Source organism: Mesoplodon densirostris, chromosome 1 (assembly GCF_025265405.1).
Source record: "Mesoplodon densirostris isolate mMesDen1 chromosome 1, mMesDen1 primary haplotype, whole genome shotgun sequence".
NCBI lineage: Eukaryota > Metazoa > Chordata > Mammalia > Artiodactyla > Ziphiidae > Mesoplodon > Mesoplodon densirostris.
In genome coordinates, this window is record NC_082661.1 from 170,075,973 (window position 1) to 170,102,931 (window position 26,959).

Below are 26,959 nucleotides of genomic sequence, written 5' to 3' on the forward strand. Positions count from 1 at the left end.
GTAAAATTGGGTAAGCAAAGAATTAGTAATGAGCTGGAATTATAGCATCTATCGATTACAAATACAAGTCAACAAGAATTGCCCTGTGGGCTTCCCTGGTGGCGCAGTGGTTGAGAGTCCGCCTGCCGATGCAGGGGACACGGGTTCGTGCCCTGGTCTGGGAGGATCCCACATGCCGCAGAGCAGCTTGGCCCATGAGCTATGGCCGTTGAGCCTGCGTGTCCGGAGCCTGTGCTCCGCAACGGGAGAGGCCACAACAGTGAGAGGCCCACATACCGCAAAAAAAAAAAAAAAAAAAAAAAGAATTACCCTGTGGAGAGCCTTAAGAGGACTGCTTTAATGACCAGACCAGAATGACTTATGATTACTGCCTCGGTTATCTCTTTGGTACCCATGGGTGAGCAGCTGAAAACAGTATTTCCTCTTAAGAAGTAAAAAGACTTCCTCTGTCTACCTGTGGACACCAGGCAAACAGTTTCTTAATAGGGGCACAAAATTAAGCTCCACTTCAGCTCAAAGAACGAAACATTCTCAGGTTCTGCTGTCCTACACAATGCCGTTTCACCACAGTAGGAGAGTCAGGTCTGGCCTTGGAGGTGTTTGTACATCAGGGTCAATCCCCCAAAAGGCTCTTCGGGAGCCATTCTCCTCTAGGGAGTGAACGAGAGGCCATGGGTCTGGTAGGTCAGGCTCTAGAGGGGGCAGCGGTGGGAAAAGGAGGGGGAGTCAGGAGACCTAGATGACCTGCCCACCTCTGCCCTCACCTGTGCATGGGACCTTCAGCCAAGCCCTCAACTTCCCCAGTGTCCTTTGACGTTTAAGTGACAATCTTAACCTACCTACTTGAAGGGCACATTACGACTGTCAAGTGAGACCAAGAATTGAAAATAATTTCATAAACAGAAGAGCTATAGAAATGTGGGCTCCAGCTCTCATCTGTTATTTGGGGGAAAGGTAAATTGCAACACAATGTCCTCTTACACACCCACTTGTTTACCATCTACATTCATTCAGGGGATTATTTATTGCCAGTCACATAGCAGAGGGTAGAAAGCAGATGGGCTGCTCGTCACCATGACCCTGAAGGCACTGCACGCTGTGACTTCCCCCCACTGCACCCCTGGTGCCATTGCCATGCTTCACTGTAGGGACACTCCCTTCCCATATCTTTCCTACTTAACAGGAGGTGTGGCAGGACTTCCTTGTGCCCAAAGCAGAGGACACAGAAGCAACCACACTGTCACATGTCCCCCTTTTAAGACAGCCAACACAAATGGGGGCCACCTCTTTCCTCCTTGCCCAGGACTTATCAAGAGGCAATCAAGCCAGCCACCCGCTCCCCAACCAGGCTGTATAAGCAGAAAAACAGGGAGACAGAAGGAGAGAAGAGGGTGGGAAGCACTCCCACCACAGGGTGCCCGAAGAATCACACATACATACCATGCAGGAGGGAGGATGCTCCTTGGATGGCCTTGGTGGGTTCAGCCAGAGAAGCAGGGACAGCCAAAAGAGGACCAACCGAAAGGGCATGCCCAGGATTTGTCAGAAGACTCAGCACTGTCCCTCACCCACCTCCCTGGCCCAATACCAGAGGACCTAGACCCTAAAGGTGTCTAGGGCAAGGAGGTAAGTAAGGGGGAACAGGGACTGAGCCAAGGGCTGCGAGGAAGAAGGACCAGAAGATGTCACCTCTGTCCCAACTCCAAGTACCTCAAGCTGAAGCCCAGCCTAGACTTGGGAGTTGGAGAGGAGGGGAGTGTTACAATGGGCGGGAGACTGAACAAACTTAAATATGACTTGACTTTTTAATATGCAAAAGTGACCAGTAACCCCAAAATGACAATGCCATGCATCTCTGCCATCTAAAACCCTTGAAGGGCTTCCCACTGACCTCCGTCTGGCAGAGTCTGGCTCAGGAACAACGGACACCAGGCTCTGAATGCCCGATTTGTCCCAGCTGACCCTGAATCCTCATTGAAGGATTCCTCTTTTCTCCCAGGAATCACAGGCTGCTGGTCACCTACACTCCACCTTTGTGTGGGTTAGAAAAAGATGTCCCTCTGGGTGGTTGAACTAGAAAAAGTTGCCTCTCTGGGCCAAAATGGCTAAGCTCACTTTTCTGTATTTCAATCCGTTCTCCCCCAAACTAGCCCCCTTGGCTTCCCTTTATTCAGTGTCCAAGTTGCTTAACCTCGTCAGGAAATCATTTTTATCCCAGGAGGCTGCTAGAACATCCCACCTTTGTTCTTTTATAATCTTCTGTCCAAACTCTACGGTATATTAGTAAGTGGCTGGGAATAGCTCAAGGACAGAGCCTGTGATGGCCGTGGGAGTGTTCTGCTCAGCCTCCCTTACAGAGAGACCCTGCTTCAAGGAGCAGCAGTGCTGGTGAGCTGACAGCCTCCAGCTGCTGGTCCTTCAGGATCCACTGTGCACAGGAGGTACTGTGTGCCTGACTCGGACAAGGGGTACTATGACGGAGCCCAGGGGGTACCAGAGCTCCCATGCCTACCCAACGTGGGACTCCTCTAGCAAGCAGTCTTTCCTCCAGAGCTTCCCGTCAGCCTGACCAAGATGTTCTCTGAGCTGCACTCCCGTATCAGGCTCTTCCTCCCAATCAGCTGTCCTTCCTTCCCTCTGCTCCTTCACAGGTGTCAGACCTGTACCATGTTCAGAAGACTCTCCCCATCTGTCCTGCTCTGTCTCCCCTTTACCCTTCACACACATTTCCTCCAGTAAAGCTCTTGGACTTCTGCTTCTGGAAGACCTCAACAGACACAGAAATCTTATCTTTGTATTCCAAGTGCCTGGAATGTTGGGGGCTTGTTTGGAGCAGTGATCATGCACATGGACTAAAATCACAGCTCAAGGACTTGATCAATAGGTGGCCTTGGGCAGGTCACTTAAGCCCCTCTGAAACCCAGTTCAGTGACCTCATCTATTAAGTGGTGCTGATTATAACACCTACATCATACGGTTGTTTGAGAATTCATTACGTAAAGGCATGAATGTGCTTATCACACATGTGAACGTGCCTGAGAACATAATGACTACCCGATACAATGTAACTCATTTGCACTGGATACACTGAATACACTACACACATGCTAGTGTTGGGTGTTACCCTGAGCTGGTAGCAGCAATGGTCACAGTACTGCCAAGCTGTGCTGCCCACACCCCGCACACACAGTCCTCTCAAACAGAGGCTGCTGAAGTTGACTTCCTCTGAAGGGGACCACTTGGGTCCCTGGGCCCCAGCCTGGGATATTCCTGGGAGACTCTCCAGGTATCTCAAATAGTAAGCATCTGTGAACCCTGCCTCGTCTTTGATACCTACCTGGGAATCAAAATTGTAATTTGGCCCAAGACCAAAGGTGATACAGCCTCATAGTTCAGGATGGCAAAGAATTTCACAGAAAACCTGACTCCTAAGAGAATTAATTGGTGGCTGAGGGCCGTGTAGGATGATGGTGAGGCGAGGCTGTTACGTTTTCCTGCCCCGTTCACTCTGCTCTCCATCGCTCTCTCTCTTCTGGATCACCTCGAAGCCAAGTGTACTAGGAATTAGCATTAATCATATCCCATCCCATCCCACCTCCCCTCTGAAATACTCTACAACCTCCTGGCCAAGGAAAGAGGGGAGGGCCTCACCTCACCACTTCTGGCTGGGGAGTGAGCGCACCACTGGGATCATGGAAACTTTCTAACTCTGCTAATGACTAGGGTCTTCTGCTGAGGGAGATGGCCTTACCAGACGATGTTCCAGGGTAAGTTGCTCTGGAATGATTATTGGAGTATGCAGCTACACGTTCTTTCTGAGCCAATTCTCACCCCCAGACAACAGGAAATGTAGTTTTTCCAGAAACACTTTCTTTCCTTCCTTCCTTTTTTCCTTTTTCCTTCCTCCCTTCAATAAATATTCATCAAGAACTCTCTAGGAACCAGGTCCCATGCTGGGCACCTGGGAGTCAGTATTAAATGAGAAACAATTCCTGCCTTCCGGCATCTCTGATTCTGGACTGAAATCAAGATTAGCAGAATTTTTTTAAGGGCGGGTGGGGGAGGGGTGGTGCTCGCTGTAACCAGTGGCGATAAAGGCTATAGGGTGTGGGCTCAGGGAGGCGACGCACCCAGCCCTGGAGCCCAGGGGTGGAAGCGCCAGTTAGACTGAAAACAGAGAGGTTAAAACAGAGAGGCAAGGAAAGGAGGGCAGTTTGCAAAAGGAATGAGCACACGATTCTTTGTGGCTGGAGGGAGGGCTAAAGTAGGAGCTGGGGGGAATTCCCTGGCAGTCCAGTGGTTAGGTCTCTGCACTTTCACTGCTGAGGGCACCAGTTCAATCCCTGGTTGGGGAACTAAGATCCCGCAAGCTGCGCAGCGCAGCCAAAAATTAATTAATTAATTAATTTTTTAAAAAAGTAGGACCTGGGCAGTGGCATGATGTATAGAGGCTGGCAAGGGTCAGGCCCCAAGGTACTCTCCATACCATTAAAAAGGATTATGGACTTAATTCTGAGGGCAATGGGGAACTACTGATTTTTCCTAAACAGAAGAATGTGAGAATGTTCAAGGGTGGAAAATGGATTGAAAGGTATGGATTGGAGTCATACAAGCCAGGGATTTCAACTCACTGAGGGCTTTTTCACCTAAGTGTTGCTTCACAGCTCCATTTCCACAGTTGTGACATTGGTATCCAGCTCCCAAGCCACTAGTCTACCAGAAGTGGTTTCTGTTTTGAAGCAGAAAGGCAAAAGGATACACCAAGGGTCACATGAGAAGCCTTCTATCAAAGCCAGCACTGGGCAGTATCTGGGGACTCAGTGGCCCTCATCTCATTTAGCCTTCCTAACAACGCTACCATTGTCTGTTCATAGCTGAGGACACTGAAGGTCAGCAAGAGAAGTGACTTACCCAAGGTCACAGAGCTATTAAGTGGTGGAGCCAGAATTTGAACTCAAGTCCTCGGACTCCAAGTCCAGTGCTCTTTGCTCTACACCAAGTTATCTCATGCAGAGGACAGCAAGTGCTGTGAAAGACACAAGAAGGAGGAAATTAATGAGGCCTGTAGAAGTCAGGGCAGGATTTATAGAGGCAATGAAGGGGGATGGGAAGTGCACCTTGAAGGCTGGGTAGATGCTAGGTGAGCAGAAAGGAGTGACGATGAGGTGAAAGGAGAGAAGAAGGGGTAAGTGAGTGAAGTGTCACAGTGAAGACCAAGAATGACACAACCATGGGACATTTATATAAATGTGACATAAGTTTAATCTACGTCTCAGGAGGTTAAGAGACATGGAGGATGAAATGAAAGGTCTAACACATGTATAAGCTGAATCCCAAAAAAGAGAGAGGAGAATGAAGAGGAGGGAATATTTCAAGAGTGAATGCTGAGAATTAGTCAAAGACACATAACAGTGAAATGGCACAAAGTTACTCAATGTCTCATTTTGTCAACCAGAGAGAAAAGGCAGATTACCTGCAAAGAATAAAAAATTAAACTGATGATTGACTTCTCAGTTGCAACAATAGAAGCCAGAGGACAATGAGATAATATTTTCAGAGTGCAGAGAAAAAAATAATGGTGTTTAATGAAACTCTTTCAAGGTGAAGGGAAAATAAAGACGCCTTCAGAAAAAAAAATTTGAGATTTGACTACTAAGAAAATTCTAGAGGATATACTTCAATTAGAAGAAATATAATCCTAGACAGAGAATCTGAGATGCTAGAAGGAATGATGAGCATGGCTACTGTAGGTCAATTTAAAAATATATGTTGACTTACATTAAAATTGTAAGTTCAACATTAGTGTATCTATAATTATAATTGGTAAAGTCAAGATTATACATGGTGTGAACAGAATGCTGTATAGAAACTATATGTAAATTATTTGTCAGCATTTCATGCAAGTGTGATTATTTTCTAAGGCCCTTCTAGCTCTGGTTTTATGAAATATGTGAATGTAGTATTTTCATCAATAAAGTTTAATACGCTAAGCATTAGTTTAAAATTTGAATGAGAACAATGTTAGGTAGATATGAAGTTATTTACCACATGTTGTAATGATCATTTTTGAATTTATTTTAATATGTAATATTTGAAAAATGTCAATACATAAAGAAAAGGAAATGAGCACAATTAAGTCAATATATTTTAAAGCAATTTTTATAATTTAGCAGACATTGCATCTTAATATAAGTAACTATTAAAATCATGTCCTTGTGAAAAAATAAAAATAAAAATATATATAGACTTACAAAACAATAATAATAATGGGTAATTTGAGGGTTTGAATAAGATAGAACTATAATACTGGACAACATCTTATCAGTTGAGAGAAGGGTGCTTGGAGTTTAAAAAATCTGTTTGTTTAGGAAGAGGGTAAAGATATATATTAACTTTATAATATATTAAGTATGCACGTTAAATCATCTGAATTAACCACTAAAAGATAGGCATTGTTGTTCTGTTGTTCTCCAAACAACAGAAGTGGGAAAATGCAATGAGAAAAAAAAATTTTTTTTTAATGAAGTGTGAAACAAGCTAATCACTGAAAAATAAATACACTATAGCTCCATTTATATTAAATTGAAAAACTCACAAAGCTAAACACTCTAGTGTTTGGAGATCAATATATAAACAATACATGAAGCAAAGAAATGATGGACAAAATACTGAGGATAGGGATCGTATCTGGTGGAAGGAAGAGGGCTACCCTGGTGAGAAGCACACAGGGGCTTCCAAGGATTGGTGATGTTTCCGCTCCTTAAGTTTTCATTCTGCCTGCTTTTCACCAGGGTCAGCGGCAGAAGCAAACAGAGGTGTAACCTGGAAACTGAGGCAGAATCCCAACATACAGATGGAGGCCCTTGATGGGGACTAAGGGGAACAGGGCACTGGACCTGAGCGGGCCCACAGGTCCCTGATGTGTCCAAGGCTTCTCGGGATGTCAGAGGCAATCCGACTAACTGCAGCGCCCTCTGTGGGGACACTGCCCAAAAAGACAGGGCCAAGGTCAGGGGACAGGGCAGCAGCCCCCTTCCCCACGGTTGCATCAGGCGAGGGTGAAAAGGTGGGGCAGGCAGAAGGGAACGTGTACGCTGGCACAGCAGAGAAGCCCAGGCTCCCATCACCCCCACATTAACATCACAGGCAGGAGTTTGCAGCCAGCACACCTGTGAAGTGGAGCCAGCTGCTCCTGACTCCTGTCTGTTACTGCACCTCGAGCACAATTCCCGAGCATTCTTCCTGCCACCTCGCCTAATCATCTCCCTGGATTCCACGCAGATGTTCTCAAACACCAACTACTCCACGTTCGCTATCAAAATATTCAATATTTGCTCCATCGGTGCTAACCAGTGGCAGCCCCAGGAAAGGAAAGGCACTTACTTGCAAAAGACACTCTGCTCTAATGGACCCATAAATCCACATGTTAGCAAATCCTAAAGCAGACCCGGGATTCAGTTCCCAACCCCTCCGCCACCTCCGTACCTCCGTCCCTGAAATCGTTAGCTTGGAACTGAACCTCAGTGACCAAATGAGCTCCTTTTATTTCTGTTAGAGCTTCTCCCTGAAAAGAAAGGCAGGCAGGCCAGATAGGACGTTTTACTTTTTATGGGTCTCAATTTATCTGACATGCGTATTTCTTAAAGCTTTCACCAAAGCTACACCTCACCGGCCAACAACTCCTCCATTACCTTTCTCATTCATTTTTGTGAAATTCCTTCCCCTTTCTTATTGCTGTACTTTCCAGATGGTATCATTAAGGGGGCTGGAATTATAAATCGCTTCATTCTCAACAGTTTCTCAGAGCATCCTAAAGCCACAGAGATTGTGATGAATGAGTTCAAATGCCTTCATTTTTTGTAACTCCAAATGAAATTTAGCCACAGTTATCTGCTGAGACGAGTGTTTCTCTGGACAAGCATCTTGGTTCCAGATATATTATGCACAAAAGGCACCATTCCACGCCCATGACCGCCTGCTCCAAGCTGACATGCCAGGTTCAAATCACTGATGCCTCTGTTCATGACATGGCTGCAACCACCCAGCCAAACGACTTCTGAAACTGGCTACACAAGGATCCTGTGTAGCACTAACCTCAACTGGAAGCATAAATTCATTATTTGATTCATGCCAGTCTCACTTCCTGTGAGTTCCACTAGGCCAGTTATTTTCCTCAATATAGTGGACATCAATTGGTCTTGCCCACTCAGGACCATTTGCCCTTCTTCTGGCAAGGGAATGGTGAGCTTCCTTTGGGAGGACACACCATCCCACTCGGTCTATACAGTTGCAATGGGATGGACTCTTCCCTGCTCTGGGGATAGTCATGTGACTCAAGCCTAGCCAATCAGAGAGCTCATCCCTCTGGCCATGGTGATTGGTTCAGGAGTGGGCACGTGACCAAACCAGAGCCAACAAGGCAGAATAATGGGACTAATACCAGAAATTATTTGAGAGAAAAGTATGCCCTATCTTCTGCTGGATTTGAACCTAGGAGAATGAACACACGCATGTAACCACAGGCTGATGCATTGCTTGAGAATAAAAACAACATGGAGAGCAACAGAGCTGAGTGATGGAGAGAGGCCAGTTGCTAAAAACTTAAGCTCCCTGGATCAAGCAAAGCCTGAAGATGGCATGATGTTTGGGTTTTTCCAGTCACATAAGCCAATAAATTCTCTTTTGAGTATACCAGTATGATTTTTTTTCTGTTAATTGCAAGTGAATGTAAGTGCCATGAGAGGAGGGAAGTTGTCAGTTTTGTTCACCACCACATGCCCTGTACTTAGTACAGTATCTCATGGACAGCAGAAGCTTAATATTAATAATCAACAAATGATTTAACTGCCTTACACAGGGAGCCTGCTCCCTGGTGCCCCTGCCCAGGGAATTCAACAACCCCAAACTCTGACAACTCCCTGTTTTACTCCATTTACTGCATTTACTCCATGACGACTCCATTTATTGCATTTATTGTGGAGACTGGGATAGCATCCTTCAGGAAGTCTATGGGAGGCAGCCCCAGCTGCAGGAGGAACAGACACTTGCCCCAGCCAAGAATAAGGCATGGCAGCTGAAACAGCTGGCCCCACGGCCCAGAGATGGCTGGATGTCTCCTAAAGAAACAGCCATCTCTTCATCCTCAAGGAGACATCCTGGACTGGAAAGGAACTGACTCTCCTGGGCACTGCGTGCCCCAGGGCAGTTTCTTAACCTTTGGAGCCTCTAGTTCCTTACCTTGAGATGGCAGCAAGGCCACAGTGCGTCACAGATAGGAGCGTGGACTGTGGAGCCAGACCACCAGGGTTTGAATCCCACCACCCCCACTTACTAACAGTGAACCGCAGGCAAGTGGCCTCACTTCTCTATGCCTCAGTTTCCTCATTTGTGAAATGGGGCTAATGCTAGTAGCAAGCACACAGTGTTATTATGAGCATCAAAGAAGTTAAAGTATGTGATGTGCTTAGAAGCGGGCCCCACATATTGTAAGCACCGTGGACCTAACTACTAGTATTATTACCTCTTCCAGAAAGTTGTGCAAAGGGTAAATGAGGTACTGGATGTTCGATATTTACTGGACACAAAGCTAGCACAAAGGAAATGGTCACTAAATTACCAGGTAAGGGCTTCCCTGGTGGTGCAGTGGCTGAGAGTCCGCCTGCCGATGTGGGGGACGCGGGTTCGTGCCCCAGTCCGGGAGGATCCCACGTGCCGCGGAGCGGCTGGGCCCGTGAACCATGGCCGCTGGGCCTGCGCGTCCGGAGCCTGTGCTCCGCGATGGGAGAGGCCATGGTAGGGAGAGGCCCGTGTACCGCAAAAAAAAAAAAAAAAAAAAAATTACCAGGTAAAACATAAAAGCCAGTGTGAGCCCACACATGAGGCCAACCAACCACATTTCCTGGATATAGACCAGTGCACATCTGACGGAGGAGTGGTACCAGGTCAGGTACCCCCTGCCCAGGGATGCCACCAGTCCAAGTGGTGCTTCTGGGCACCTCCAGATAGACACAGCCCCACGCAGGGGACAGGGCCTGGAAGCAGGGAAGAAGGGGTTGGTGATAACTTCATGAGATCAGAGAAATTATAGAAAAATAAAAGTGCATTTTCTTTGTACACTTAAATAAACTTGAAATGTGGCTACACAAATGTTGGTAATGCCTTACTGTCTGCAGGAGGCTGACAGTATATTTGTGATGATTACAGGAGAAGACACGTTAATTGCAAGCCATGTTGATCCCCTGCAGGAAGTGTTTCCAGGAGGTTGAATCCTAAAGCAGGGGACACCCTCCTGCCCCGTGCACTCCCGGAGGCTGATGAGGGGGAGTGTGAATCACAACACCCAAAAGCAGCATCACTATTTTAAACGAAAGCTGTAAGCAAATGACGCTGACACGTGAATGTATAAAGAACTTAATTACTAAACAGAAGGTAATTTGGGTCTAATAAACTTTTAATAATTAAGCATAAGTGTTACATAAGTCATTTCCAGAAAGCGTCTCAACTACTGTAGTGACTGTACTTTATTCTCTAGCAAATGTCAAAGCCGCCATATTTGTTTCTCAGATAAACAGAGAAAGAAGAGCTCACAGTGGGAAGGTGGGGGGAGAAAAGTCGTGTAATCTGATCTAATCCCCATCATACTGGACAACCCACGCTTTCACTGTCTTGACCGAAGAGCCATCTGGCCTCTGTTTACACATCCCAGCAGCGGGTGCTCCCAGCTCCTGGAGGTAGTTCATTCCATCTCAGGACAGCTAACTGCTAAAGAAGATGATCAGACTGAACCAAAGTCAGCACCTTGTGATTTTCACCCAGTGCTCCATTTCTTGAGGCTGCTGACCTTGAGGACATTAGTGATTTGAAGACAGCAGCTGTGCCACCCACCCCAAGTCTTCCACCTCAACCCCATGCCTGTTGTCACAAAAATGTGAGGCCAAGGGCTCTGGCATGAACTGGAGCCCCGGGTGCCAGGGCTGGGATAAGCTTGGGGCTGGGGATTGGTGGGAGACTACAGGCCCCAGAGCAGAAAAAACCTAACAGCAGTTTCCTGGGTCTAACCTATGATAGAAACTTCCTGGAGTTAGCAAGGTAAGGGGAATCTCTTGTAACCACCAGAAATATGATGACACTGTCAGAAGTATATTAGATCAATTACATCAACAGAAATCAAGTTTATTGTCACTCTGTGCTTCTATTTAATCCTGATAGAAAATAAAAAATCAGTTCTATCAAATCCAAGCCATCTAGGTCCCCCAACCCCTGTCCCTTCCCACACATTTTAGTTACCCACACCTGCGCATCAGAAAACAATCTCAGCAAAACATCCAAACTAAAAGTGTTAGGTAGACAAGATACCAAGGGTCTGAAATCAGAAACACGGAATCATAGAGAGCAGAAAGGAAAGGGCTACAATCTTGGGAACACCATTACAGTCGATGCTTTCCTAAAGCAAAAAATAATTTCGCTCTTCTTTGTAATCTTTTTTTGATACCCTATAGCCAGTGCACAATTCTTTTAAAAAGAAGGAAAAAGATTCCTTTATTTCTTAGTTGGAACAGCTTAAGCAAGAACTTAAGAGAAAAGTAGGTCAACTGACCTACTTTTTTTCTTCTTTAGAAATGTTTGCATTTGGGATCAGAGTTGGTAGAAATTTTCCATTCCAAATTCTGCTCAGGAAAGGAAAATCAGCAATCTGACTTGACGAGATGGATCATGACATGCTAATCATCCTTCCAAATGACCCATGTGTTACCCCTCACAGCTTTTTAAAAAATTTCAACATGGGTATCATATTTATAATGAAAAAAATTCAGACTTTTACTTTTTGTGGGGAAGGCTAAATATGTAACATCTTTCTTTTGTGAACAGTCGTTTGATGTCATCTTTCTCTTTACTTCCAAGCGATAGCAGTGGCATACTCTAAGGGTGTGAAGCCACATTTACATGCTTCAAATCCCGATATGCATCTCCAAAGGCTACCGTGTTTATTTATTCCATGTAACAAGTGGAAGCATTTAGTGCAATTTCTGAACACTTTATAAATATCATACATGTAATCCTTATAACACCACCACTACTTTCTCTACCCCTGGTTTCTTCAGCTAGCCCTTGCTTCACATGGATTTGGTGCCTGGGTCTGCACCACCCGGGTCCCCCATCCTGGCTGCCACATCTCAACAGGTTCCAAAGCCTCACGTAGTTTCCTATCCTTCCACTGATCTTGAAAGCCGAGGACAAGAGCCCAGCTGGCTCACTCTCTCCATCTCAGCCCCAGACACTCTAGCCCCTGAGAGTGACCCCAAAGACCAAACAGGGCACTCCCAGATTTCCCCTCAAGCTGGGCCAGGAGACCAGTGGCAGCTCTGCTCTGGAAGGCCCACGGGTTGAGGACGGGTGAGATTTGAAAGAAAGAACTTGGGCCGTGCGTAACAGAAGTTCAAGTGAATATACAGTAAGGGATTGTGAATCCAGAGGAGGCACTTTTTCACCCCAAGCTCTCTGCGTGGCTAGAAGCATATTCAAGGGGCCACCAGAGTGGAGGAAGAAACACTGGGGTCCAGAAGCCCTGCATCTTGTCCCAGCTCCCATGCTTACTGCTGGGTGAATAGGGGTGATTTCTCAAGCTTTCTGGTCATCAGTGTCTTCATCTGTAAAGGGCTAACCATGACCAGCTCAAGGAGAATTTGAGAGCACCTGTGAGATGGTGCACATCAAACCACTCTGCACGTCTACACAGCCAGGCAAACACACAAGACTTCACGGCAGCATCCGATGATGAACACTGATCAGACAGTTCAAGCCTTTCCTGCTCTGTGCAGCTCAGAGAGGATGTGCTGTCCCAGTGCATGCAGTTGTGGGGGACCGGGGGCGGGGGGCAGCGAGCGAGACCCCATTCCCACTCAGCCCCGGCCTCCCCAGGCACAATCCTTCCCACCTCCTAGGGGCTGCTGCCCTGCAGGACTCCTGGAAGGGTCATCCAGACGGGGTGCCCACTGCTGTGCCTCAGTTTCTGGACCACAAACAACATCCATAATAGGGACACAAATAAGGCAAAGAAGCACAACAGTCACTGGGAGAAGAACACCTCACTCCACAGCCCGCAGACTCCCGCCCGGGCGCCTGCTCTGTGGCTGGCCTCACGCCCTGGCCAGCCTTCCCCATTCTCCTGACCGCCTGAGAAAACTTTGGAGGTCCTGGGGCAACGCCAGCAGAATCACACTGCATCCCAGATGCTAAGGAGAGAAAGCTCTCAAGGGCCCTCGGGCCACCCATCTGAGGAGTCCAATAGCCGTCCTGCTGCCCAATTGTAGCTGCAACCATCTTTCTTCTATTGAAGTGAAATGTGTCTCTTTAGAACTCCCAGCCCCCAAGCCCCTTTAATAATCTCCCTTTCTCCAGACAGGACTCCAGAGATTGGGGAGTAGTGGCTCTGTTCCCCCCTTCTGCAAGACAAACATTTCCCCAAATCATCACTAAAAATGACTGCTATGACTTCTACATTCTCCCCCCTCCCCCCTTCAAAGACATTTGGATGCGCTGTGGTCAAGAGCAAGGTGGACAAGGAACCTGAAGGGAGGGACCCATCCTAGAACCCTGCAGCCCTGGGACCTTCAACACTCCTCTCCTCCACGTGTGCCCTGAAGTCGCAGCATGGGCAGGTAGGAAGCAGTGCCCATTCCACTAAGGAGCTCTGCTTTGCACGGAAAGCCACCCCCAGCTGCTGGACCCCCGCAGCCTGCACCATCTACATGGTGCTTGTCAGAAAAGGCGTGATGTGAACACCCCACTTGAATGCAGGACAGGCCATCAGGAGATCCACTCCGGAGCCCCAGCTCCACCATCCACTGCGCAGCCGCAGTCTCCGCCAAGCCCTAACTAAGGGCCAGTCACAGACAGCCAATGGATTGCTGCCAGGACAATGAACCACGGACCAGTGTGACTGTTTTCTAGACTGTTTTCTTTTCTCAGGAAAAGAAATGGGTTCTGACTGAGCCAGTGTTCAGACAGAGGGTATTCTTAATAGTTTTAGATACATGTTGAAGTCCAAAAATAGATTTTTCCCCCCAAAGCCAAGCTTATATGCACTAGCTTTTCTCAGGAGTATTTTTGTATACCAGAAGTCTCTCTTAGAACTGCTGGAACATAACAATGAACCGAGGAGAAACGAGGAATGACTTTAACATTTTCTCTCTCTTTTTAACAGAGGGGACTTTATCAAGAACCCCGTGGTCCCAGCGGGAAGCCAGTTCCTCCTTCCCTCCCGCTCTGTGCTCTGAGCCCACATCCCCAAACTGTTTCCCCAGGGAGGTGGGGTCTCTAGTGGCCCACCTCAGTGCATCAGCACTCATGCCAACGGCTAGTTATGGTGGAAAGAGCACATTTGTTGGCTATATCTTCATACGTATCCTGTGGAGTCAATGTTATCATCACAGATGGGGAATTTAAAGGACAGACCCAAGGTCACAGAGCTGCTAGGTTCTAGAGGGGGCCCCAGATCTTCAGACTCCTTGTCCACATCGCTCTTTGGATTACACCTTGACACATCCAAATACGTTTGATAGAAGGATAGATAATAGAAGTCACAGTAGTCCTTTTTAACCTGCATCTAAAATCCATCTAAGGGCTTCCCTGGTGGCGCAGTGGTTGAGAGTCCGCCTGCCGATGCAGGGGACACGGGTTCATGCCCCGGTCCGGGAAGATCCCACATGCCGCGGAGCGGCTGGGCCCGTGAGCCATGGCCGCTGAGCCTGTGTGTCAGGAGCCTGTGCTCCACAACGGGAGAGGCCACAACAGTGAGAGGCCCGCGTACCGCAAAAAAATAATAAAATAAAATAAAATAAAATCCATCTACATTAACTAGGAATGCTTTCCCAGGAAAGAAAAGATTTATATTGGGATTGCGATCGATGGCATGATTGGCTCAAATTCTCCTCCCCTCCCTGTCTTCATACCCTTTGACACATGGCTTTGCAGTTCCTCGCACGAAAGGAGCAGAATATTTTTCTCAGCGCCTCAACTCTGTGACATATTGTGGCCAATGGCACGAGGTGAAAGTGACAGGGTGCTGGTTTGGAGGCTAGACTTCTGGAGCCTAGCATGCTGCCACGTGCTCTCTGGTTCCTGAGAAGAGCATGCCTGGGCTAGCCTGCCAGTCCCAGGAGGAGCCTGAGAGCTACACGGGGCAGAGCCGCCCCAACGAAGACACCCAGCCAAGACCAGCTGAGAGCAGAGCCCCAGCCAACTTGCAGCAGACTCCCTAACTATTAGACTGTGGGGCAGGAGGTTTCTTCTCTTGTACAGATTAACATGGGGCAGTCCCACCAAGGATGCTGTAGGGAATTGCTATGTTGGAAGACAGAAGTTGGATCATGCCAGGAGTTCCAGACATTGGGATTTTAGGTATAAGTAAAAAGTGTGGAAACCAACATGGGGCTGCTCCCTTTTTGCTCTTCTGAGCAAAGGCAATATATAAAAAAAATAACTATTGCTTACTATCACCATCAATTCATAAGAGATAGGACATTTTAACACTAAAACTGAGGAGAGGATATCATCTTCGAGTACAACACAGTCCTTTTCAAGCAAAGATAGTTGGCCACCCTCCATATATGAGCCTTTTCCTTTCATCTTGTCACAGATCAGTGAAAACTTCGACACATAGCTCTCGTCTGTGGATTAGCAACGTTCCTGCATGCTTTATGGTGGAACTGTCAGAAGAAGACGAAATCAGTTACGTAAATTTCGAGACTTAAATCATGGTTCTGTTTCTTCTGTGACAATATAAAAAGTACATGTCTTTTTCATCAGGATAGAAAACGGAGCTAAAGATAAATGTAAGCACCTCTGCCGTGCCTTCTCCGTTGGCTGCCACAAGTACAGCAGAGCAGCCAGTGGTTCTGACAAACCCCAACCGTGACAGAACTTTTAAGTTGCACTACGCAGGTGCCCAAGATGCTAGTTTTGTGCTTCCATGATTATGATAATATACGAATGAAAAGGAAAGCAGTGATGCAAATGGAACCTCTCACGGGGTCTACAGGGACACATAACGGGGACAGAAGTTAGAGGCAGGGAATCCCCGGGACCAGCTCCTGGGACACACAGTTAGGCCACACGTGAATGTCGACTGTCGACTTTCTGAGCCATAAAGAGCTACCCCATCCTTCTGTTAGATTTGTGGAGGCCCAGGAGAAGGAAGGGGTCTGAAAGTGGACGGTGGTCCTAACAGATTCTATTATCATTCCAAACTATCCATATCACAGATGCCAGGCTGGCTCTGGCCAGAGGAACGTGAGCAACAATGGCATACGTCAGTTCCAGGCAGAAGGTCCAGGAGCCAGTGTGTCGCTGGCCATGCCCCTCTTTTTCCCTCTGTCATGAGATCACTGGCATTTCCAGTAGAGACAACTCCTTCTGTCTGAGGCCCAGATTAAAGTTCACGACCAACTCCCACTGGGCATGTTACATGGGTAAGAAATGAGTCTTGGCTGGCAGACGTCACTGAGACTTTGGGATCATTTCTCACTGTAGCATAACGAAGCATAATCTGACACAATGGGGATGCTATTGAGGTGAAGAACTCAACATCAGTGGCAACAGAGAAAGAGGGTACATTTGTCTTGGATGCGTTTCTCTACCTGATCCCTGAGCAGGTAAGAAGCAGAGGTGAGGGCTGAATACAGAGATGCCTAAGACACAGGGCCCTGGCCCCTTTGAGCCCACGGCTAACCGGAAAGGCTAGCCTCACCTCTCGTGTGGCTGGGTTTTCTCATTGCTCCCAGATTCACCTCACTCATCAGGCCCTGAGGGGACTCACACACCTACCAGGCCCAATGCAGAGACAGAAGATGCCTCTGAGGAGCCCTGGACGGCCAAGGAGGCTGTGAGGTGAGGGCAGTAGGCAAGAGTCATGTTCATCCCTTCCCAGCAGAGAGGGCAGTGCACGTCCAGAGCCCTGGGGCCCGCAGTCCCCTGGACTCCCGCTCACAGATATTGTGCTTGGTCTCTGACCATCTCCATCAAGGTCACTCAGTGTTTCAGCACACGCCCTGGGGAAGTCAAAGCTTGTGCCTTGAGCTCAACACACTCAGTGAGCAAAGAAAGGACAGACATGGGACCTCTCTCTACTCCACTCCCAGGCCTTGGGAGACCGGCCAGTCTTTGTGGGGCCAGAGTGGAATTAGCAGAGTCTAAAGTCCTTGACTCCTCTGATTGTGGTGGCCCTTCGGGGCCCCACACCAACCCCAGAGGGAGGCTGAGATGTGGAAATGATCCACCCCAGGGATCCGGAAAGCCACCCTACCGTGGAACCAGGGGGCGATGGCTTTGGTGCTCCTCTCAAAGCCCGCTCGGCGCGGCAGCTGCTCCTCCTTAAACCAGCGGACTATGACTTCTCTGGAGACAGGACACAGGGGCCGCTCCCAAGTCCTGCTGAGACAGAGACCGAGTGTGGCAGAGTCAGGGAGAGAGCGGGAGGGCGAGAGGGGAAGGAAGGAGGGGGAGGGAGTGGGGAAGACCACTGTGAGAGTGAACAGTCCCGACGCCCACACTCACGCCTGTGGAGAGGATTAAATGAGTCCAGGTACTTGAAGGCGCTTTGCAGATCATAATGTACCAGCTGTTACTGTTTTCCCCAAAAGAAAACTGTTGTCACTTAGTTTGAAAAAAAACCACGCAGGTGCGAGTGCGAAATAGAATAGGAGGGGATGTCAGAGGGAGAGAAAAGGCATATGTGCCCTCTAGAATGGCCAGGGCATAAACATCAGCATGTGTGAAGAAGGCTCATAATGTAATAGGAGCAAAATTATTAATATGTGTGTGTCCTCCGCCCTCCCCAAACCCGCCCTGAAGAGAACTCTGGTTTTGCCCCTCCCCGTCTCACCCACCCCTGCCGTCTAAGGGGACACCTGGCTTGGCCAGCTAGCCTTCCATGTTTATGAGGCAGAACCAGGACAGTGAACAGCCTCAATGTGCTCTGGAAATGGCTGAGCTTCACCACCAAGAAGTAAGAGGGAAAAGGGCAGAGGAAAGGGTCACTGCACGGGCTGACTTTTGATGGAGAAGCAGGTGTGGAATTGAAGATCCTGGCGGGGAGATGAACAGGGGCACTTGAAGAAGGTCTGAGTAATAAATTAGATGCTGTTTGATATTTTCTCATAAGTCAGCTCAGATTTGAATTGTTATACTGTGGCTCCTGAACGTATACAGAGACGGGGCCATGTGAGACCCTGCTGTACTAGAGCCACACTAACATGACGCCCAGTAAGGGTCTGACAGCACATTCCCCGTAACAACACACACCACTGTGTGTTGAGGCTGTATGAGCAAGATCACATTGCACGGCTGTGTGGGATGAAAATAGAGCTTCAGCAGACTTCGGGCCCAGCGTGAACAACCACAGCTTGCTCACCCTTCCCCCTGAGTGACAGCAGCCTGGCAAATGCTCACACTGTCATTGCTGTCTGTCCACCTAACAGCACTGGCATTTAGAATTCACCACCACTGCCATCATTTCTTATGAAATAAACGTCAGCACGGAGTCACGAAGTCTTTGCATTTCCCCTGCACCAGCAAACACTTTGATGCTGAGCCCAGCAGTTCCTGGCAAACCCCAGAATGAGCTCCTATTTTGAATTTACTTGCCCTAAAATGAATCCACATACACACACACAGTAGTGAACACTGTAGATTTTAGAAAAGATGCAATAAGAAAGACAGAGGGTGAGGTTCCACTGAACAGCTTAAAGCCAGCATCAGTGGAGTCTGTTCTCCAAACCCCTTGCTTCCCACTGCCACCTCTGCAGGCTTTTTTGAACACCCCCTCCAACCAGCTTTGCTCCTGTGTATCCGCCCTTGAGGATTTCCCTCTTCTCAGGAACCTCAGGTGCTCTTCCTCTTTATGAAGCAGCACACTGCAGCCCCGCCCCAGCCTCTTCCCTCACACTTGCATTCCCCGATAAATAACTGTGCTCAGGGGGAAAAAATATCCTCTGGTTTCTAGGACTCATTCTCCTTAGAAGGCAAGAGGAGGTTATATATAACAGCAAGGAAAATTCGTTCACTCTTGTCCCTCTGTTTCTAAGCAGAGAATCTGATTCCCCAGAATATAAATGCTAGGACCAAGTGCTCCAAGAGGCCACCTGGCCAGAAGCCTCACTCCTGCACCTGGAACTCTCTCCCCTCAACAATGTGTCTGCCCCCAGCATCACCGGGCAAGCGTGGGCTGGCCGCCGGTGCCGGCCGCCGGTGCCAGCACCACAGTGCTGAGGGCAGTGAGGCCACGGGGACCTGTTCCATGGGGCAGCCACAGGAAGGAGGCTGATGCATGGCTTCTGGTGCCTGGGTCTGCCGCTCCATCTGCATGGTCCCTGGTCCCCCCGCTTCACCCAAGGCGGCACACTGTGGCTGTCACTTCTCTACTGACAGCCACACACAGCGAGCCTGGAGCCAGACTGCAACACAGTTCGTGCAGCTCTGTCTTCTGGGCCTGAAGGACAAATTACATGTCTCCTTTAAAAAAAAAAAAAAGCACAAGAGGAAGAAGGCTTTTCTAACTATGTCTCCAAATCCAAGAAACATAAAAGAAAATCTGACCTTATAAAAATAAAGAACTCCTACATGACAGGAAACATCATCATAAAAGTCAAAAGACAAATGACAAATTGAGGGGAAAAAATGTTTATCACAAAGAAAAGCATCCCTTGGGCCTCCCTGGTGGCGCAGTGGTTGAGAGTCCGCCTGCCGATGCAGGGGACACGGGTTCGTGCCCCGATCCCGGAGGATCCCACATGCCGCGGAGCGGCTGGGCCCGCGAGCCATGGCCGCGGAGCCTGTGTGTCCGGAGCCTGTGCTCCGCAACGGGAGAGGCCACAGCAGAGAGAGGCCCGCGTACAGCAAAAAAAAAAAAAAAAAAAAAAAAAAAGAAAAGCATCCCTAATATTTTCCCTAATATTTAAGGAGTTCCTAGAAACAGATGGTGAACAGACCAATAACACAATGAAGAGGCAGGAAGGGAAATGAACAGACAGAGAGAGAAATACCAAAGGCCCTTAAACATATACAAAATACTTCATCTCACACATAAATAGAAATGCAAATTTAAATTTTCCCTGAGATATTATTTCTCACACAAAACAGAAGTCTGACAACATACTGTTGGCAAGGCTAAAGGATGAGAGTGTTCATTGGTACCACCCCTGTGGAGGGCAAGTGGATGATAACTATCAATACTATAAGTGCATGTAGCCCCTAACCCAGTGGTCCCACTTTTGGGAATCTCTCTTGTAGATGATAGTTGCATGTTTATAAAATTAATGTCTACAAGGTTACTCATTAAGGGCACTGTTGGTAATAACCAAAGATTTCAAACAACACCAATGTCCATTAATAGAGGTTTTGAAAAATAAATCAGAGCACAGCCATGCAGTGGAATACTACGCAGCTGTAAAAAAGAAAACTAAATAAAAATAATCAGGTAAGCATCGATATGTAAAGACCTCCAAAATTTATAGTTAAATGGAAAGAAAATCAAGATGCAGAACCATGTGTATGATAGGCAAACTTTTATGCAAAAAAAAAAAAAAAGAGGGAGATACAGCTTTTCATCTTGGCAGTTGCAAAGAGGAACTGGAGGACACATAAACTAAGCACAGTGGTTGCCTGTGTGGGGAAGAGGGAACTGAGTAGATGGACAGCAAGGATGGGAGTCAGCCTTTTCTCCATGTATCTTTTTAAACTTTCTGGTTTGTGAATCATATAAATGACAAGGAAGGAGGAAAGGAAGGGAGGGAAGGAAGGAGGAAACGCAGATGTCAGTTCTCCCGAGGCTGCAGGGAGAGGGAGGGGGTTTTATGAATAATCCTAAATCTCAGTTAAAGCAAAACCCAGACAACCCTCTGCCGTCTGGGGCTGAATGGACTCTTCTGCGGGTTTATTGCGGTTCAGGGAACAGCAGGCACTCACCATCCAGCCTCTGAGCCCTCCCTCGGGCAGCAGACAATCAGCAATAATGAGGAGGGGAACCAACCTTAGGGCTGGCCTGAGGTGGGCACAGGCGGCAGGTGGAGAGGCTCCAGGCAACCTCTTGATCCTCGGTCCCAGCAATCATGGGCAGTCAGTCACCTGAGCGCCCTTGCGAAACCACTCATCAGCCCAGTGTGTAAGGACCCTCCTGCACTCAACTGTGTTCATCTGCAACCGGCTATCAGAACCCGGGATGCACCAGCATTGCCTGTGGTTACAAAAAGCAGCAGCCAGTTCTGATTCCAGGCTGCTGGGCCACATTTAACCCATTTGAGGTCTTATATTACAAGTTCTTAACCTGGGGTCTACGGATCTTTTAGAGCTTGAAATTAGATGCAAACATTTTGGGGTATTTACATATGTGCATTTCACAGAGAAGAGGGTACACAGCTTTCTTTAGATTCTCAAAGGAATCCTAGACCCCGAAGAGGTGAAGCCTGCCAGAACTCCAGAGTTGGTAGAAATCTCCAACCCCGACTCCTCTCCCCAACTCCTGCCCCATTACACAGACTAGGGCACTGAGGCCAACAGAGGGGAGATGACTAGCCCCAAATATCACAGCAAATCGGAGGCGGAGCCGGACTGGATCCCTGGTGCCCTACGCCCCAGCCGGAGGCCCTCCCCCAGACACACCGCGGATGCGGATGCGGGATGCAAGGTCCGCGACCCACCTGCCAGGCACGGCCAGGGGTGAAGGCGGCCCTGGGCCCAGGAGGTGGTGGTAGAGTCTCGCCTCCTGCTCGTGGCTCTGGCCGAGCTCTCGGAACCTGGAGCTGAGGCCAGCAACCGTGCCCTTCTGGATGGCGCGGAGGGAGTGGCGCCGGTACTCGTCCCGGGCGCGCTGGGCTCGGCGCCTCCTCTCCTCATCAGCCGCCTTGGACCGACGCACTGGAAAGGAATAGAGAGCATGTTCTCCCAGACCCGCAGCCCAGGCCATGCACTGAGCAAGCCAGTACATGGCCAGGAGCCCTGGGACTCACCCAGAGTCCCAGGATTCATCCGGATGCACCCACGTGCGCTGCGTGGAGGCTTGGCACCTGGCAACGGCAGGCCCAACCTGAGCCAGCAGCCCTGGGTTAGCCTGTCCCTGTGGGGATAAAGACACACTCATGACAGTTTGGGGTGGTCCAGCTGTTCCTGTGGCCCTGTTCCAGAATGAGCAAGCAACTTTTGGATGGAAATCTACATCTCCATGTGTAGTTCTTCCTCGAGTGCCCTGCTCAGAGCAGCTTCTCAAACCCTGTGCCCTGCCTCAAGGACACTTGTCCACCTTGAAGTGGTTGGCATCTCACATACCACTGCCACCACCCGTGCTGATGACAGCTTTCTCTGTGCCAAGCCCTGAGCTCCGGGCCCTCCCTGCAATATCGCATTATAGACGCTTCCTCCAGCCACCAAGGGAGGAGGGCACATCACTATGTTTGCACAGAAACCCAGCCTCTGGGAGGTTAAGCAACTTGTCCGAAGTTAAATAGCTAATAAGGGGCAGAGCCAGGGTTGGAACCCAGGTGTGTCTGGCTCTGTAACCCATGCAGCTCTCTACGCCACTCTACCCCACTTCTCAAGCTTCCTTCCATTTTAAAATCAGGCGTATCTGACACCAGAGCCCCTGCTCTTTCCTACAAAAAGCCACAGGAGCATTTAAGACCATCCCATCCAACCTCCTCATGTTATTCACGTGGAAACTGCTTTCCAAGGAAGGACGCTGACTTGCCTAGCTGGGTCAGTGGCCAAGCCTGGCCAGGCACCACCCTGTCTGCTACCACAGGATGAGTTGTTGGAAACTCTGGAGTCCCAGTTACGGTGCCCTTTCTCTTTGGTTTCCTGTGGCCTTGACAGCTGGTGGGTGAGTGTGTTGGAGGGAGGGGAGAGGATCCTTTGACAGCTGTGTCACGCCACAGGTTCCAGAATGCCACAAGGCCCCTCTCTCTAGCTTCTGTCTTTTCATGTTCCTCAAGGCAGGGTGGACATCTGCAAGTTGCTGCTTCTAAAACTCAAAAGGGAGTCGTGGGGCTGGGAAAGTGCCAAGAGAGGGAACAAAACCTGTTGCAGGTACGGTCTAGAATTAAAACCAATTATTTTGTAGTCTGATTGCATCGTGTCAGGCCCCTGTCTGCCTCTAAAATCCAATACTTTTGTAGAGAACTCGTGGAGCTGGCCGTGTTCTTCTCGTTGTGCAAGACCTAGGATTGCCCTGGCCCAAGCAGGTCACCCACCCCCCCAGGGAGTAAAATCTTACCCATAGTCTAATTCTACTCCAATCTCCATCCAATACCTGTGTAGCAAGCACCTACAACCCACAAGTCAGAGAACTGTGTTCTGTTAGCATTTGGAGGATACAAGGCACATGGCCCTCATGCTAAAAGAAAGCGCTTCTCCTTCTCAAGTTGTCAAAGTCCACTCTCGAAACATAATAACATCCCCCAGATCTGAGGAAGGCAGCAGGAAGTCTGTCCCTCAGAAGGTATTTATGGATGTGGAAGTCACATGCAGAGGATCTAATAAGCTGAGAGCTCCAGGGCAGGAGGGGAATTTTCTTTGGTCTATTCACTGATGCATTCCAGCGCCTAGAATACATATGTATCAGTCAGCAGGTGATAATATGCTTGGATGACTGTGCCCAATTAAATACTTAACTCTGCCAGGCCCTGAGCTGGATATAGAGACAGCAAAGACCAGACGCTTCCTTCAAGACACTCAGAGCCTAGCTGGGAAAATAAGACAAATAAATATCTCTAGCACGAGGAGAACAGGGACTGATCAAGTACTGTCAGAGTTTAGGGGCAGTAACACTCACATTCTATGAGGAAACCAGGAGCCACCACAGGAGATGGAGCATCCCACTGGGTCTGGAAAGGTCAACAGGAGTTTTTCCAGAAAAAGAAGAGGGAGGAATCCACTCCAGGGGGGAAAAAAAACCCCATATTTCCACTGCAGGTACTAAGAACACCATAGCACCTGCTACCACGAGGCTCAAACAACGCCAGGCTCCCCAGCACAGGCTTTGCGGTCACTAGACTACAAACTAAACATAGAAGCTTGTGCCCTATAAGGGCCAGTGACCTTTGAGTGTTGACAGCCCCTGAGAGACAGTCACACTCAGTGACAGAAGGAAGTCACATGCAAACTAGGAAGACAGACTTTTAGAACTTGGCTAAGAGAGTGCACAAGCTGTGGGTCACAGAGGGACTAAACCCAGCCTCCTAAAACCCAGCTCTAGTTTTGCCATTGTCTTCCTCAGAAGCCTTCAGTGGCTCCCAATGCACACAGGACAAAGGGCAAACCCCTTGGCCCCTAAGGAGCATCCTGCCCGCCCCGCTTTCTTTCCCAGCCCAGTGGGCCTCTGAGCTCCTGCCCACACTCTGTGTTCAGGCGCCACCAAGCTCCCCACCATTCTGCGAACTCTCCCCTGTGCAGCTGTGTCCACCGACTCAGACCAACTGTGATGCCCAGGCAGCAGCCCGGAGGGCACTCGGAGGTGAGGATGCAGCTGAGGCTGCCACAGGAAGCCAGCCCTGCCACCCAGGGGCTGATGTGGAGTCAGACAGGGTTAACGGCAGTTCTGAGAGGGCTCTCTTGGGTCCTTTTCTTTTCTCGTGTTCTTTTTTTGAGACATAATTGACATATGTAAGCTTAAGGTGTACTATGTGCTGATGTGATACACTTAATATATTACAAAATGATTACCACCATAGCATTAGCTAACACCTCCATCAGATCCCATAGTTAATTTTGTGTGGTGAGAACATTTAAGATCTAGTCTCGGCAACTTTGAAGCATACAACATATTATTGTTGACTGTAATCCCTAGGCTGTGCCTTAGATCCCCAGAATTTATTCATCTTCTAACTGCAAGTTTGTACCCTTTGACCAACATCTCCCTAACTCCTCCCCACCTCCCCCTTCATTCCCCCCCCCCGCCCCCCGGCCCCTGGTAACCACCATTCTACTCTCTGTTTCTACACGTTCGGCTTTTTTAGATTTCACATATAAGTGATATCGTGCAGTATTTTTCTCTGTCTGACTTTTTTCAGTTAGCATAATGCCCTGAAGGTCCATGTTTGTTGTTGAAAATGGCAGGATTTCCTTCATTCCCATGGTCTTTATCCAATCATCCGTTGACAGATGTTCATGTTGTTTCTATAGCTTGGCTATTGTGAATAATGTTGCAATAAACATGGGAGTACAGATATCTCTTTAATAGCCTGATTTCATTTCCTTTGGAAATATACCCAGATTGCTGGGTCATATGGTAGTTTATTTTTAATTTTCTGAGGAACCTCCATACCGTTTGCCATAGTGGCTGCACCACTGGACATTCCCACCAACAGTGCACAGGGTTGCCTTTTCTCCCATCCTCATTAACACTCCATGCCAGCTTTCTTAAGAAAGTCCCTGAATGCCTCTAGGCGTCACTTTACACCACTGTCAAAATGAGAATGACATGAATGTCTGCCACACTGAGTTACTGTGAAGATTAAATGAAACGTAAAATTCTATAAACTATGAAGTACTTTTTTTTAAAGCAATGTCTTACTAAATTAGGCCTCTGAACTTGATCCTTTCTTCAAATTTCCCAAAGCCTGATTCTGGAACCTAGCTGCCTGGGTTCAGATCTCAACTTCATTTACCAGCTGTGTGACACTGGACAAGTTACTTAATCACCCTGGGCCTCCGTTGCCTCAAAAGTAAAATGGACATAATAAGAGTCCCTACTTCATAAAGTTGTTATGACTTGTTAAGAGAGCTAATAATATAAACCACTTAGACCTGTGTCAGGTACATTTTAAGCACCATGGTAAGCGTTAGCTAAAGCTTTTATTTTCATTAGCCCTGGCATTGCCATGTTCAAAATGTAGCCATAAACAATTCTTGGCCAGTCCAGGAGCGGGCACCCTTGATGCTTGGTCACATGAAATCTGGGTCTGTTTACAAGCAGTGCGGGATCTTAGTTCCCCGACCAGGGATTGAACCCGGGGCCATGGCAGTGAAAGTGCCAAGTCCTAACCACTGGACTGCCAGGTACTCCCAGCTTACCCTAAATTAAGCTTTGAAATCTTAAAAGGTTGCTTCTGTTCCTTCTCTGAATCCGGGATAGATTCGAACTGTATCATATGACTCTGCCATGGAAACCCTCAGCCAGAATTCGAAGTTTTTTCTTCTATCCCATTGAAAACAACCATAAGCATCTTGTGCCCTGAAGCAGCAAGTATCGGACAGTCCTTGTCCCCGGAGGACGCACTGCAGAGATGAGGGCCCCAACCGAGTCACCGGCTTCCTCCCACGGCCCAAGTTCCCAGGGCCTGCACTGCACGCAGAACAAAGGGGGGCCATGGCCATTCCCACTTCTAAGGTAGGTTCCAGGGTCTCCTTTCTCCATCTCATCTCTCAGAAATACATAAAGACAGCTGAGCAGCATGAAAACACTGAGGACCAGAAGAAAAGCTGAATTTAGAGACTGAAAAAATGGACCAACCACAATAAGATTCCTCTCCACACCTATTTGGATAGCTATTTTTTTTTTAATTTTTAAATTAAAAAAAAAGGATGAAAATAGCAAGTATTGGCAAGGACATGGAGAAATTGGAACCCTTATGCATTGTTGGTGGGAATGTGAAATGGTGCAGCTGCTGTGGAAAATAGTACAGCAGTTCCATAAAAAATTAAACATACAACTACCATACGATCCAGCAATGCCAATTCTGGATATATACCCAAAAGAATTGAAAGCAGGAATTCAAACAAATATTTGTACAGCCATGTTCATAACAGCATGATTAACAATAGCCAAAAGGTGGAAATAACCCAAATGTCCATTGATGGATAAATAAAGAAAATATAGTATACACATACAAGTAACAGTATCCAGCCTTCAAAATGGGAGGAAATTCTGACACATGCTACAACATGGATGAATCTTAAAGACATTATGCTAAGT

The 26,959-nt window shown here is 48.0% G+C and overlaps 1 protein-coding gene across 1 annotated transcript in view; it reads right to left on the minus strand.

The window, feature by feature from the left end:
- Nucleotides 1-26,959, minus strand: part of SH2D4B (SH2 domain containing 4B) — a 79,962-nt gene that overhangs the window by 4,860 nt on the left and 48,143 nt on the right. The window contains exons 5-6 of the mRNA XM_060091668.1: nucleotides 21,693-21,909; nucleotides 17,303-17,427 (exon numbers count right to left, since the gene is read on the minus strand). Coding sequence (XP_059947651.1) covers nucleotides 17,303-17,427; nucleotides 21,693-21,909 — 342 coding nt within the window. The remainder of the gene's footprint in view (nucleotides 1-17,302; nucleotides 17,428-21,692; nucleotides 21,910-26,959) is intronic.